Source organism: Corvus kubaryi, unplaced genomic scaffold, assembly GCF_017639235.1.
Source record: "Corvus kubaryi isolate FWS band 111438036 unplaced genomic scaffold, C.kubaryi_AGA036_p1.0 split3-73, whole genome shotgun sequence".
Classification (NCBI taxonomy): domain Eukaryota; kingdom Metazoa; phylum Chordata; class Aves; order Passeriformes; family Corvidae; genus Corvus; species Corvus kubaryi.
The window spans coordinates 43,296,275-43,311,943 of NW_024582091.1; the positions used below are offsets into that span (position 1 = coordinate 43,296,275).

The 15,669-nt window shown below is 40.2% G+C and overlaps 1 protein-coding gene across 4 annotated transcripts; it reads right to left on the reverse strand.

Annotated features, from left to right (window-relative positions):
• Positions 1-3,434: 3,434 nt before the first annotated feature.
• ABRACL (ABRA C-terminal like) lies at positions 3,435-7,662 on the reverse strand. 4 transcript variants are annotated; one of them, XM_042017130.1, is made up of 3 exons: positions 7,598-7,662; positions 5,154-5,220; positions 3,435-3,987 (listed from the first exon to the last, which is right to left on the reverse strand). In XM_042017130.1, exons 2-3 carry the CDS (start codon positions 5,212-5,214, stop codon positions 3,803-3,805), a joined length of 246 nt encoding a protein of 81 aa, XP_041873064.1. In that variant the 5' UTR covers positions 5,215-5,220; positions 7,598-7,662; the 3' UTR covers positions 3,435-3,802. The 4 variants fall into 4 exon arrangements, with proteins under 4 accessions (XP_041873064.1, XP_041873067.1, XP_041873066.1 ...); XM_042017133.1 differs by lacking the exon at positions 7,598-7,662 and adding an exon at positions 7,295-7,494; XM_042017132.1 differs by lacking the exon at positions 7,598-7,662 and adding an exon at positions 7,304-7,385.
• Positions 7,663-15,669: the final 8,007 nt, after the last annotated feature.

The window sequence follows — 15,669 nt, forward strand, 5'->3', positions numbered from 1 at the left end:
AGAATAATTTTACATTAAGCAGTTTACGTAACTAGGTGTTAAAAACACTGCTTTCTAGAAACACTGTCAAGCACTTAACCTCAAATAACCCATTCAACTTATTGTAAAACCAGAGGTACCTGGAAATATGGGCCACACAGATTCCTGGAAATCATTGCACTGGAGCAGCTCTTCAACCTGCTCTTGATTTTCTTTGAGAATGCCATTTCAGATCAAAATACTGAAGATATCTTGCCTTGAAAATCAAATTGTTAAGAGATCTAAGCTGGTATGGGTTTTGCTGCTGGGAGAAAAGGCAGATCACATGAATTTTGCAAAATTACTGACTTTGCCCATTTTCAAAAGAAACAGGCTGGGCTTTTTTTAAGTTCTTGAAAGCATGATTCCCATCATAGAGTTAGCAGACAAAGGATTTTCAAGTAATGCTGAACATAAATTATGCTGCAGACTGTGGAACAAACTTTTAGAACTGTTTTTTATACCAGGTGGAGATGATACAAAGGTATCATTAAGGGTTAGTGTTTTGGTTTGGAGCCATAAGGCCCGTCCTGTGACAGTAATTGGTTCATGTGGTGTCATCTTACCAAAAGCTCTGCAACTGTTTAAACATACTTATATTTTGTGCTGCTGGAGCAGAGGAGAATCTCAACCTATTTCTAGAACATCCAAGTAATTTTAAAAAACCCTCTAAGTATCAGTGGCAATATAAGAAGTTTTCAGTATGTAAGAACTTCCTGCTTCTCTTCCTCTTGTTCTTTCCTTTAAGTGTTTTTTTCGTGGCAGAGTTTTACACAGGTGTGAATGGCAAAAGTGACATTGCTGTCAAGAGAAATCCCTTGGAGCAGAAAGAATATCTCCAGCAAAGCTTTGGAGGGGACATGAGGAATGAGAAAAACACAACATGAATTTTCAAAATTCATTCCAATGTGAGAGGCACATAAATGACAGTATTGCATGTATTTCAACCCTTACTTTGCTCATGCTCCCAGAAAAAAAAACCCCAAAATACCATGCTCACAAGAGAAATAGCTGCAAATTTTAAGATGTCACCACCCACAAGAGGTTATGCAGACCTGCACCTCAGCACCTTCACAGCTTAGTTAAAACTCCTTTGAAAAGCACGTTTATCTCCAGTCACTGGATTTTGTATGGAAACAGCTGAGAGGAGTGTGTGTGAGTGCACACACTCCACTCCCTCAGCTACTCTAACAGTCCCACCTGAAGATATGCACTGGTGACAAATTGTATTAGCTAGATTTGCCTGAAGCTCATCTAACCTCTCTTCAAGGTTCCACCATGCTCTCAGATCTTATGGAGACTGAATTAGTCAAGCTAGACTTTTGCTAATTTCCCGGCATTATCGCAGGCAGGTAACAGCCTTACTGATAGCTCTTATGCTGTTGTCAAAAATCTCTGATTCTTCATACTTCCCCATAGTCAGAATTACTTTCTATTTTGGAATGACTGGTGCTCCTGGCTGACCTGCAAACTTCCTTTCGACCCACAGCTGGCAAGATCATGAACCCATCGCAGTGGAGCGCTGATTGTACTACTGTTTATAGAAATAGGTAGTTCCTCCCCCCAGCTTTTTCTTATTGTGTCAAGTGCTCCAGGAACTACATCTCATGTCCAGGCCATTTGCTGTGGTAATTATTTCCTCAACAGATGTGTGGTCCCATGCATGGGAAGAAAGGTTAGTATTTATATACTCTGAAAAATATCTCTAAAAAAAAAAAAAAATTAGGAAGTCAACAGTGCTTGTATATATAACCTGAAGTGAAAACCCTACACAATTCTGAGGCCAGTAGATACTGGATTAAACTTTGTACTGGGTGCAAATCCTTGGATATACATCCTTGTTCCTGTTGTTCCTCTCCTGCTTTCAGAAGCAGAGAGAAAATGAAACTCAACTGCCCCAGGCAGTACACAAGCCACATTCTCCTCTGATTGTTACAGATTTATTTTAATTCCAAGTTTCTCTGTCTCTTTCTACATGGTGTTCCCAGAAGCCCTGAGCACTTTTATTAGTATTGTTAAGATAAATCTAAAATAAGAGAGACAAAGGTCTCTTCCTAGTCCTGTCTCGGCTCCAACTCAGCACTGAGCCTTATATTTACTGGTTTGGTTGTTTTGTTTTTACTGAATTTTCACGGCTGAGCCCTTCAGTACTTAAGGAGCTGTCAAGAGCTTGTACCGAGAACTACTTCCTGGCTGGGGTAGGTTGGTGCCCTCAGTACCAAAACGGGCATCTCACAGAATCACAAAGCACTTGGTATCTGTCAGCATACTCCGGCTATTCTGTGAATCCAGACAAACCAGACTCAGGCTTGCAGCAAATAGAAGCAGAAGCAAAAACATCTGTGGTTATCTGGCAACACAGAGCTGTCTGGTCTCACCCCTCTGGCAGAAGGCCTGGGTCTCTGTCCCCCTTCGTTCTGCCTGTGGAGCACAGGGGTGCAGGCACTCACCAGCTCAGGTCTGGAAGCAGAAGTGCTGCACCAGAGTGACAGAGCACTGGGGCCAATGAGCTGTGCTGAGCTCCTGCTCTGCTCCTCCAGTCCAGCTGGCTTGGACCCAGACAGCTCAAGTTTCTCTGCATATCACTTCCCTGCTCTCCAGATTCTGGGGCCAGCACAGGCAGAGGCAGCCCAGATCTGTTTGCACACAGGATCTAAGTTGTTTTCCTGTTGCACAAAGCAGAGCAAAACAAGATGAAAGGGGTAGCAGCTGGAACTACACAGCTTTGTACAGATTCCATAACCATGCACACATTTGCTGGATCTGGAAATGAGGAGATGCTTTTCAAGCATTTTGCACTTGTAAAAGTCTGCTAAGGGAAATTCACCCATCCTGCAACTTTAAGAGCTACAGCTGTGGAGCGTAAGCACAGAGCAGGAAGCAGTTTTGCTTACCCACAGCTGCCTTCCTCATGCAGCAACTCTTTCTCCCTACTGGAGGGTGCACTTTTACCTGATAAAAAGAATTGGCAGTAAGCTAGAAAACAATCAAAAGGGCTTTTTTCTTCCGCTGCCCTCCTACTTTCTGCCTGGAGAGATTCGGAGAAAGGACGACTTCTGTGAGGAAAAGAATCACAACCTGAAGCTGCTGTACTAACTTCCAGTTAACACTGCATGAAAGCATTCAGGGAGCTCCTCACCCACTTCCTTCACAAGTCTAGAAGATGAGAAAATGAAAGCATATGACACTGCCACAGATGAATGAGGTACATTCAACATTCATGACTTTTTGTGCACAGTCTGGTCAATCCGAAGGGCAGTCATTCTTCTATTGAATCACGCTGCAAAATTATTTCTCTCTCACTGTCCTGTTTTCTGAACAGTCCAGCTGTTCAGAAATACGCTCCTTGCAGGAATTCAGTTTGCTTTCATTTCAGATTGCAAATAAAAAGAGAAACCAAAGCAGTAAGAATAACACAAATTTAAGTATGTGCTTTTATTTTATACTTTCATGGCACATTTTCATTTGTAAACATTAAATAACCAGTCCTCTTCTTCAGATGTTGAAAATAACCACCAGACATTTGAGAGAATTACCTGAGATTTAAAAACAAAAAAATAAAAAAAAAGAGAGAAAAAGATCTGGCATCTTTTACATTACTCACATACAGTACCATTTTAGGAAGACTTACAAAAGGGAATGTTTTCCAAAATAGGACAGTTTTCTTTTGACTATAAAGCTATACAAAATACATTAAAATGCCTTAGAATGATCAGCCTTATTAAGAGGATGTGGCAAATCACTGTTTCAAACAATTCCATTAATGCATAGCTGAAACACTGCATCAGTCCTGCAGCAGCATGATATCCACATTGTCGTGAACACCTTGTAAAAGCAGCTCTCCTTGGTAGGTGACAATCTTCCGTCGTTTTGCCGCCTTAAGCGTTCCCACCAAGGCTTCAAAGAGGTTGGCACACTTTTCATCAGCAAACAGCACACCAAATTTCACACTCACTTGTCCATCAGCATCTAAATAAAAGATATAATGTAGATTTCCTTCAAGTTAGGAGAGTACTGGGGAAATAAGGTTACATACAGAACATTGAAAGTAAACCCCACTCTGTTTCCCAATTTCTCTGGGATCATATTATGAATGCTGATGATAAACAGTAGGCAGAACTCCTGCCTAATCTAACTTTGCCTTTCCTTCCAGAGACTCATATCGAGGACCACATATCTGCTATGTTTACTTTTATTGATGACTTCCTGAAACCTATGACAAGCACAGGCTATTGAACCTCTTCACAGTGTTTGGAGGAAAATAGTTTTAAATAATTAAAATCCTAGAATCCTAGAACATCTCAAATTGGAGGAGACCCCTAAGGATCAAGTCCAACTCCCTGCTCCTCCAACCTAAATCTAAACCATACATGAAAATATTTTTTTCACAATTTTTTCACTCATTAGTATTTGAGGTTCACATTGAAAAGGCTGCAATGTGAATTTTCACACAAAGCAACAATTTAAAAATATATTTTAAAGTTGTGTTATTCCTAAAAACCAGATGCAGTCATACAAAATGCAAGACGTACGTATCCATTTAGGTTTTGAAAAACAAGTGGAACTGAACAAATGGCACCAGAACTGACATATAGGAGCAGGTAGCACAACCACAAACTGCATAAATATTTGTAAAGAAAGGAGTTTTAGCAATGAAAAACAATGTTAAGAAAAAAAGGTACCTTCTAAGCAAGTTTAAGGAAGTTTGGAACTACACGTACAACTCCTGGATTAGTTTTAGGCATACAGACCAACTTCTTCCAAATAATACAATCATCATCAGAATTGAAACGCATGAATTCTGAAGTAGAGAAGTTACCAAGGAAGGAGGTGGAAGAAGGAGGTGCAAGTTTCTTCTGTGGTGACTGTAGCAAGTATTGAAAACGTGAATCTTGCAGCTGATTCAGGATTCAGGGAGCAGGACTTCAAGCCCACATCCTCTCTGCTGCAGAGGCTTAAATGTTTAACTTTATAACAGAACTACTTTAAAGGATGGGACATAGGTGGTACTGTACAGTTCAACATTAAGTGCATATGTAGGTTTTCAGGTTACCTAAGCCTGCTTATTTAAATTTGCCAAGTTCATAGCTTGATATAACATGACTACATCTGTACAGAGACATTACAATACTTACTTTTGGTTCCCAGCCGCCGAATCTCCTCAACTAAGAGGCTAATTTCATGTTCCACGTTCATTGTGGTCTAAAAGTAAAATAAATTTTTACAAAGTTATTAGGAATCCTGTAAATCCTTTGCACTGTTCTGCCGTGTTCTCAGTTCTTTAGGGATGTCACAACACTTCATAAATCCCAGGAGCCTGGAGACACACGACTACAGGATAATCTAGGATTTTAGTCTTGAACAGATGAAGAGCCCCTGCACCTCCACATTTGAAGGGAAGAGAACAGAAGTTACAATCTTGTTACATTCTATACACAAATATAAGGAGCCAATCTCAAAATATGAAAGATGTGGGAAGGTCAAGGAAAAGGAAGGTTGTTTGTTTTAAAGAATGAGCTTAAGCTGCCACAGAATCAGAGCAACTCCTTAACATCACAGGTCTTCAGGGGCAACTTTCCATCGATGGCCTCAATTAAAATGGAACATCTGCCTTTGAATTTCTCTCTGGGATACGTGATAGATTTGGTTTCTTAAACCACACCACAGCTTTCTACATGTGCTGGGAAGATACTGCAGGCATCCTGCTGGTTACAGACACACATGGTGTCCGTAAGGACAGCAGCTCCTGCATACCTGCTACTGAGAGCAGAACTGATCCAAACTATGCAAGTGACCTGAGGCAGTTAATGTTTTTGCCTTTCATAGTGATCCTGAAAATCTACTAATAATCCCAAACATATCCTGGGCACCCCTTTGCCCTGAAACACAGCAATTTGCACCAATGTACACCAATGCCTTGCAACAGCTTAGCCTTAGGCAGCCCAGCATATGGCAACGCTGCAGTCACACAAAACACTATCTATCTATAGTGCCCAAGGTTAACAACTACAGACACCTGAACGGTGTTTTATGACCTATGCTGTGCAAAGCAGCATCAACACAATGAAACCATTAGACATTGAACTCCTCAAGCAAAAACCGGGATTAAGGTAGGCACAAGAAACTAGGCACCACAGACAAAGCAAACCATCAAATGCAGCTTCCACGGGTGCCAACAATGCAGCCTGGAACAAAAGCCACTGAGAGCTTCTGGAGCTGAGCTAGCTAAAAGGGGTTCAGTGAGCACTGAAACCCACTCTGTTGTTCAAGAAACCGGGATTTCTGCACTAGTATGTAAGTGGAGTTAAAAAATAAGCATCTGAATGCATCACAAACTCTTCTTAAGAGAAAAGCTTCCCCTCCTTTCTTACTGAATTAAAATAGGTAAGAGCAACACAGTTCCACTTCCTGAACCCTTATGATTTATCCAAGAGGCAAAAAACCCATTGCAACAGAGTCTGATTTTAAGATCCAAAATTGACATGCAAAAATTTTTTCTTTTTAACATTTTCTTTTAAAATAAAAACTTTTCTTTTTAACAAAATTGAGCAAGGTTAATTATCAGCACGGGTTTCATGCAAAGCCCCAACCAAACCACAGGTTCATCCCTAGTGCACAGGAACAGCAGCAGACTGACAGGTGACATTGCAAATGGACCACCACTACCTAGGGCAAGGCAGCAAGGCTGCACAGCTGCAACTGCCTTAGGTGAATTCTACAAACTTCTGGATTTTGTTTGAGTCGGCACTAAATAGATCAAGTCAGCAAGGAAAATATGACCCATCTATTAGAAAGCTTACACTCCCACTATTTGTCAGACTGCCAGTTCTGATATTGGTCATCACAATGGCATAATTAGCTCCTCTTTGAAGACGTTCTTCTCATTTTAAAGGCTCTTTTTTACCTTCAGCTCTTTAAATCCACGTTAATTTCTAATTATTTTCATACATGTACACCATCAATATAAACTGCAGTATCTAGAATGAAAAAAGTTAAATTCTACATTATTAGGCAAGACTTTTGAGATCAGAGAAGCATGAGCAAGGAGTTGGGATGCTCGGTATTTCAAAACTTAATTACTTGCCTTATACTGTAGATACTCAGCACAGGAACTGTCAAAGGTGCACACCAACTATTAGACTCTAATTTAATTTCTGATGCCAATACACTGCTGCAAGGCAGTACGTGGTATGGAAACTAAACTTCTCCTTATTTGGTGCAAACGCGCCGAAGCGCTGCGAGCAGACGCACACACCCCCACACATCTGTCACCCACCGCGCCGACCTGTCCCCTTGCCGGCACTGATGGCTCCTCGGCAGGGCCGCGCTGGGCGGCAGAGCGCGGCTCCCTTCCCACACCCCGGCGGGATCCGACTCCCGCCGCCGCCTGCGCAGGGAGCGCCGGGAAGCGGGCCCCGCCCGGGCGAGCGGCAGCCGCACCCAGTGCCCGAGCAGAGCCTCTGCCCCCGCAGCGCAGGGAAGGAGGGACGGCTCCCCGGGCTGGAGGGAGGGGAGGAAGGAAGAAAGGACGGACGGACGGACGGCTGTCCCCCACCCGCTCCCGCCCGCCGCCACTCACCCGATGCCGCCGCCGCTGTGGCCGCTCGGAGCCGGCGGAGCAGCGCCGGGCGGGGCGGGAGCGGAGGGGCGGGCGGAGGGAGCTCTGCCCCCGCCGGGCCGCGCCGCCCCCCGCGCTGAGCTCCCACCGCCCCGGGGCGGCGCTCCCGGCCATCTTGGGCTCGGCCCCTGCGGGATGCTGTGGGAGCGCGCTGGCGCTGCTGCGCCCTCTGTCCTGCCGGGACCTCTCTCCTCGTGCCGTGCCCGCGGCAAGGGCGCTAGTGAGTTTGTTGGGTAAAACGCCTTCCAAGGCCAGCCCGTCAGCAGCTCCCTCTCTGTCAGTGGATCAGCTTTCAATAATTCACCGTGTTGCTTTAGTCACTTTCCGTCACTGTACCGTGCCCCATGCGCCCCATCTCTGCTGGCTTCCCCGGGTGACGTCGTGCCACTTTCCTTAGGCCCCCCACATTTATTTTCTCCTAGAAAATCAGTTCTCCTTCCAAGGAAAATGAACGAGCTAGGTTAACACCATTTACTTTCGATAAAGTTGTGTTGAAGTGTATCTCTATTTCCATTCAGCACCCGTGTCCTTGCACTCTACGCTGCAGAAAAAATGCAATTTATTTTTTTCTGTCTTGTATCATGGCATTGACTATTGTCTCTCTTGCTTCCTCTTCACCTCAGAAACGTTTACGTCCTCTCTCAAGGACTCAGGCATTTAAGCCGAGAGCTGCATTAACTCCTACAAAGCAACGAAGCTGCCGCCAACGCCCCAGGCAGAGTCAAGGCTCGCACCAAGGCTCTCCGAAGAATTCTCACTGGCACAGCTGAAGGCATTGCTGTTCCCGGCTGTCTGTCCCGCCTCCTCATCAGACATGACTGCCCCTAAAGCAGAGTTGATATAAGAAATTATTTCCAGCCCATGCAATTCACATTTTCATGCACTAGTTTCTGAAGGTGAGATTCTTTCTCAGACTGTGAGCTGTGCCAGCTGGGGCTGGTCCCTTATTACATTCTCCCATCCCAGGTGTGAGGAGGAATTAAATAGGTGATGGCACCTTAAATCACTGCAGCAAGCTCTGCTAGGATTCAAACCTGCAGCTAGATAAATTGATTTACACAGTGGAAATGATGCCAAGAAGATCACATTTTTATCACTCCAGGGATTGTAGTCCAAGCCCATTGCTTTTCCAAGGGATTTTTTGGATGGTGTTTTCATGGAAAGATTAACTTTTCCATAGAATAATCACTATTTATCTATCAGTTACAGAATCTTTGGTTACTAAAAAAACCAAACATACTGCTTTCTGGTTGTGATATGCTATCAAAACGTTTTCCAGAACAGATTGGATATATTTCACATCAATAAAGGGTGGTCTTTGCAAAAAACAAACCTTGATAGTTAGGGAAACAAGATTAAAAGGCCTACATTCCTACGTCGATAATGAAATAAATGAAATCTAAATCTATCGGAATTGAATCAAAAGACAGTGAAAATTCCCAGGAAAATGTAGTATCTGAAGAGCACTGATGCTCTGTGCATATGATGCCATATGTGTGTACTGCTTTTCCTAAGATCTTTGTTATACTGGCTGACAAAACGCTAAATACTACAGTAAAAAAAGGTACTTTTTTAAGGTAGATCTGAGATAAAGCTTTTAAAAGGGAATCTGATTAGTATATTAGCAAGTTAAAGATTCCAATTATTTAGTAGTATAGAATAAAAGTGCTTATCTTCTGGTTTTATTGTCAACAACATGCTTTCAGTTGCACATATTCTAGATTTCTTAATCATCAAAAAACATCATTACATTTGCACAAATAATGTAGGCCTTTGCATAATGTGATTGCTATTATGGATAATTTATGTTTGATCAAGTAATAGTTTGTGACTTTTCAGACTAAATGTATTATTATTGTTGTTGTTGTTATTATTACTATTATGCCTATGATTAAATCTATGTTAAAAATTCTCTTCAGTTTTGACTCATAGACCCTAATATACAAGAAACATCAACTACACATCTGAGAAAGATGAACAAAAATCTGTAATTTCTCATCTTATTTTCTTTTACCACATTTTTTGAATAAGTGCAATATATTTTTTAATTCTGTCTTTTGAAAAGAAAGTGTTAGACCCAAGTATTTGTCACCAGACATCAGGAGATTATTGAAACACTTTTGTTACTATTTTTTACGTGGCTCTTCCTGGTCATGTAATGTTAAAATAGGTTGATAAGAAATCAAAACCATCTGTTACTATGACAATTAAGGTAACAGATACTGCCAAAGTACAAAAATTAGCTGGGCAGCATCAGAACTGAGTGACTGATTATATCCTTACAGGGACAGCAGCAGTAAGCAGGAAGCATTATAATTATGGAGATGGTGATTTCCCATCATTCTGTTTCCACAAATTTATGTTGTTTTAAAAATGAAAGAAGCGCAAAATTGTTCTTTACAAGCTTACAGGACAGATATGGAAATATTGCTCATACATATTTCATATAACTGGGGAAGGTCATAATGAGACTCATAATTCATTATGCATTTTAGCTGCATAAGAGTACTCCTTAAAACTCATGAGATTCTGCCTTAAAACAGACTATGCTGATTTGACCTTCCTTGGCATCTCTTTATTGTTACTGACCCCCCAGATGCACATGAAGGCAGCCAAACAGAGGAATTATGCACAATGTAAAAAACATAGCTTGAGAACAACACAGTAGACATACTGCATCTGATCAAACCATCAATTTAACAGGACATTTTGCCTCCAGCAAGGACCATGAGCAGGCATTTGGAAGACAGTGCGATCAACGAAAACTATCGGTTTCTCTCCTGGCTCCTGGCACTTATTGGAGGAAGTAATTATTCCATCTTCTCCTTTCTCCATCACATTCCCTAATTTAATTATTTAATCTAATATAAGATGAATGTGTCTCCATGTTGCTGATCCTTCTTGTGTCTCTTTATAATTTTTCAAACAATTCTGTGTTATTTTCTGGGATTGAATTAGCAGAACTGTCAGTATTATTCAGCATGTGGGTATAGCATATACAAAAGACATGTTTTCTGTTTTGTTCTCATTCCCAATAATAATAATTCCCAACATTTTACATGACTTTTTCAGAAGTTCTAAGCACTATACACAATGGTTTCAAAAACTGTTTCCAAAGTGATAGTGATTAATTGTTCTGTTACAGATAATTAGGATTACTCTCCCCCCAGTACACTACTTTGCATTTTTCAGTACCATCAGGTGTTTTACTGTGTAATTTAAAATAGGATAGCACAAACTTCGTCACCTCTTTTCCCATGATTTCAATGACAGCTTTGAACAGCACAGAAGGTCCAAACAGAAATGGTACTAAGAGTGCACTAGTAATTAGTAACCTCTCTCCATCACGACCATAAGTTGACCATCAGCTTTACCTGTTTGTCTCTTCCTACCTTTCAGCTGTTTATTGATTCTGAATGGAATCTTAATATCTTCTTACCCCATGAGAAATTAGTTTTATAGAAATACTTAATGTTTACAGTAAACACGTGGTAAGCATTTGTTGGTACAGGTTTCTCCAGAGACAGGTGTGTAACAGCATTAGGGCCAAGCCTGAAAAATGTAGGGGAAAGTTACAAGGTCATTCGCTAGGTAATGGCCATTTTTATTGTTTTCCAGCATATTCTAGACATTCTCACTTTACTAGTATATGTTGATAACTCATGCTGTTCTTGTTTTGTATAATACTGTTCTTTTTAATTTTTGTTGTATTGTATGTGCTTGTGCGTAGGCAGACATATGCATCACATGTGCATACACAGAGTTTTCTGCTGAGATCCTCCCCAGATAAAAACCATTAGAACTGACAACACAATTTGCAGATTTCACTGTTAGATGAGATTGTATTAACAGCCTTCTTACATAATCCAGGTCTTACTTTTGCCTTCCAACACATTTTTGTTTGACATGTTGATTTAGTAGAGACATGAATTCCTGCTGCATGTGCCTGTGTCCCACCCCCTTGCTTTAACACCAGTAACCTGTACCTGTGCAAAGTGCCAGATTCTCCTTACTGCCTCCAAAGCTGGATGGAAACTGTAGTGCTGTGATTCAAACAGGAGTGTGCGGATGTGTCTTGTCTTAGCCCAGCCCCATCAGGTATCTGTGCCATCGACCCGCCCTGAGCCACTTCTCACCATGGGTGTATTGCACCCACTGCGTGAATGTGCTGCAGGGTTATGACTCAACGTGACTCAATATGAACTTGTAAAGCCACTTCAGCCCCGGCTAAAACAGGTCTTAAAAGTCTTCATATGATTCAAAGATTTCAAGTGGTAGAGGATCTACTACATTCCTTATTCCTGTGGGCTTTGTAAAACCATAGAAAAAGTAAGATATCTTTTTCTAGAACATGACCAGGTCCTTGGATGCAATGAGAAGTTAAAATTCAAGTCAATACTGTTATAGAAACCTGATGAGAATAAGCCAATATTCAGAGAGTATGGATATTAGGGACAGTCAGAAGAATAGCTGTATTTTTTGAGACAAGCCAGTCAACGACAAAAACATCACTCTTTTACCAACTCTGTATCCAAAGGATCCTCATAGATTTTGGTCCAATCATTGTCTTCTTTTGCCACTCTCTCTGTCTTAAGTCAGCAGTTGTTTCATCTGAGAAAATAATTTGACCAAAATGAAAAGCATAGTGATGCTCTGGAAAACTTTCCACGAATTTGCAGGTAGACTCACATTTTAAAATATTGATTGAATGGGCTCATAGCTTTACTTTTCCTATAATGACCAAAAAAGCTCAAACCAAAAGAGAACAACAGAAAAAAACCCAACACTTTCTCTTTTTTACTCTCTCAGTGAGTTACTTTTTTAACTAAGCAAAACATAAACATTTCTTTTGACGTAAAAGGAAATATGCCAGACCAGCCTCAGAACAAGAGAGACTACAAGTACAAACACAGTGACTGCTGACAGTCTTGATTCTTGAATGAACACTTCAATTGAGGTAGATGGAGTGATTCACTTACGCTGTTACTCATTGGTGTCTGTCCAGGAGAGAGGACTTATTTCAGGAATGGCCTCAGTGCATTACAGCCTTCCTGTTATTCACTAGGTGCCTCAAACAGTATAATGCTGCTACTTGCTAAATTTAGCATGTAAACCTTTACTACAGTGGAATACAAAAGAGAAGGAGTATTTAAAATCTTGAAGTAAATCACTGAAATTACTTGCTCCATCCCTAAGCCAGGAGTAAACCTCTGCATGAAATTACAGAAAGGTGCTGTACCAACACAGGCTAGAAGACTGGGCCCATAATGTTAGTTATACAGCACACACTGTAAGAAAAACTATGGGATGGCACTAATCCATGTGTCTGAGAGCAGTTACTTGAAAACTGTAAGATTGAATCCAAAGCCTCTCTCAATAGGCACAAAGTCAGAATTAGTCAGGGGGTGATGCTTTTCTGCATGAAAGGATGTGAAGTAAAGAGGATGTGCATGAATGTTTTGAGAGAGAAGAGCATCAAAAAGTGTTTGGAGACAGTTTACAAAGAGAAAAAAATGTATAAAATTCTGATTATACGTAATTACTTTATATTGTTCTTTGTTATAAGAGCTGAATATTGGAGAGAGAGGAACATGAAGACTAATTATTTTCTCATATTCCTGGTGTCAAAAAATCTCATGTGGCAAGGAAACAGCAGTACATCTCCTGATCTCCAGACAGCATGGGAATAGCTGAATCATCCAGTCCCTCTGTCCTCTTGTTTGATATGCACCATGAAAAAAAATCACCTCCCCTTCTCCTTTCCCTCTACACATATACATACACATACTGATATTTTGGGGACTTTTTCAGAAAACCGAAAATACAGGCTTTGCATAAAAGATGTCAAACAATGGTAGCAGAGATGACAGTTACATTAATATGGAATTACTATCCACATCCCCATCAAATACAGTTGTAGGTGTAATATCTTTATTTATTGGTTTCATATAAATTTCCTTTCTAAAGCTCAGGCATTTATCATGAGTCATGACAGAAGTACATCAAATCTTTTCCTGAAGCAAATCTTACTGAAATGGAACTGTGAATTTGCATTTGTCAGAATGCATTTGCTTAGCATATGAAATTGTGTAATGGCAAAAGTCATCACAGTAATTTTTTTTTAATTGGTGAAATGTCAAGACCTGCTGACCATGCAATCATAATTCTCAGCAGTTTACCGTTGGCTAAAAAAAGGTAAGAAAACTTTATCACTGAATTAATGACAGTTAATGATCATTTAATTAAAGAGTCCTGTTTATAAGCATTTTTAAGGATAAATTTTGTCTGTAATTTTGCTTGTCTGCATTCCAGGTTCTTAGATGAAAAACAATGCTTGTGGTGCATATTGGACCGTTTGAATCTGATAATATTTGCAATTGCACTGAATTTATACTATATTCTTAAGTCACATACAGAAACACCTTATTGTTTCCTGCATATGGGGAAGTGTATTTTTTAGGATAAGATTTGTATACAAACTGCCTTTTAGGAGTTCTTTTTGGCTTCAAGATACAATGCCAGCACTGAAATCCAAATGAGGTTCAAATTCACGTGTCATCAGATTTTATTAATTTCACTGGCACTGCAGCCACAAGTCATTTGATCCTAAATAATTTGATTTCATGCTGTTTGAAACTGCAAGAGAGAACAACAGTCAGATTCCCAGCACAGCTTCCCGTGAAGCACTGGTAGTGGTCTCACATATTGACCTAATAGCCTAATAGGAGGATTTCTGTCATGGTGTAGAAGGTAAAACTGTGTGTTGATTTCAGAGAGTAGGCAAATATCTACCAGGGAAGTACTATGAGAATATCAAACTAATTTGCACTTTTAACTATGCCACATGGTTTGATTACAAATGGGTCAGTTTTCTCCTTCATCTAACACCTAAATTTTATTAATTTTTCATCTGCAAAGTTAATTGCAATTGTGTATTCTAAGCTTCTGGGATAAGCCTTACCCCTTCTTATTTTTCCTTGAGGAAATTATGTCCAAGGATCTCTGACATGTTGGAGAAACTTAGATTTAAAATATAGTTAAGAAAAATATATAACCATTTTCTTGTTTGTTTTATACTTATCCTATGCGATTGTGTTACATGTATATGAATAATATTTGCCTCTGAAGGTACTGTGATGTCATATTTTGAAGCAGATATTATTTGTTCTCTGTCACACAAATAACACAGATGAATCCCACGTCCTTTATGTTTACTGAAAGAAGCACAAAAGCTGTCTTGCACACAGGCAAGTGAACAGTTACAGAAACTTCCCAATGCACTTCCTCCGAATCCAAGTCTTCCTTAACTAAGTTTAAACCATCTTGTTCTTACAGTTTCCTGCCTCCTTTTTTCACAATGAGTCATTCAAAAAAGCAAGGGTTTGCCACTTTGAGTGCATAATCATTATTTATTGTATTAGGAACCAGCATATTACTCCATTGTAAACAGTTAATCTCCACTTTGATTTTAATGGAATCTTATAAAACAATATTAGATGACGTGAAAGTAGGCTTCTGCTGATCTGCAAATTTGGCAGAAATGATGAGGGTGAGGAGAGGGCTGATGATTCCAGAATTTGTGTATATATTTCTGTTCTAAAATCCAGAAATAACTGTAATTACAGTGCTAACAGGGAACAGAAATTGGAGGGGTAGTTTTATTTTTTTTCTTGAGACAATCAGTTGTATCACAGACCAAGCAAAATAAGTCAACGTTAACTAATAATTAGTTAACAGTGTTAACTTATACAAAGGCTCAGTACTAACCACTTCTTATATAGCAAATAGTCATCAATAAAGACTTGGTACATTGGTTAATTGGTTACTACAGATCAAAATGTTTCCACCACAGAGGCAAGCAGAAGACTTGAGGCCAGTGTCTCACACCAGAAGAAATGAAGGCGTTTTTTTGTTTACTCACTTTCTAAGGAATACATATCCTTTATTTCATTACTGGGAAATAGAACTTGTACGTGTTCCCAAGCTAAAACTGACTGCACAGGCTATTTTTCTCACAGGTCAGATGTGAGGAA

Bases quoted from the DNA above. Each gene is read 5' to 3' on its own strand.
- ABRACL (XM_042017130.1), bottom strand. From the start codon at position 5,214: ATGAACGTGGAACATGAAATTAGCCTCTTAGTTGAGGAGATTCGGCGG. The intron at 3,988-5,153 runs GTAAGTATTGTA...TCTTTTATTTAG, and splicing joins TCGGCGGCTGGGAACCAAAA to ATGCTGATGGACAAGTGAGT.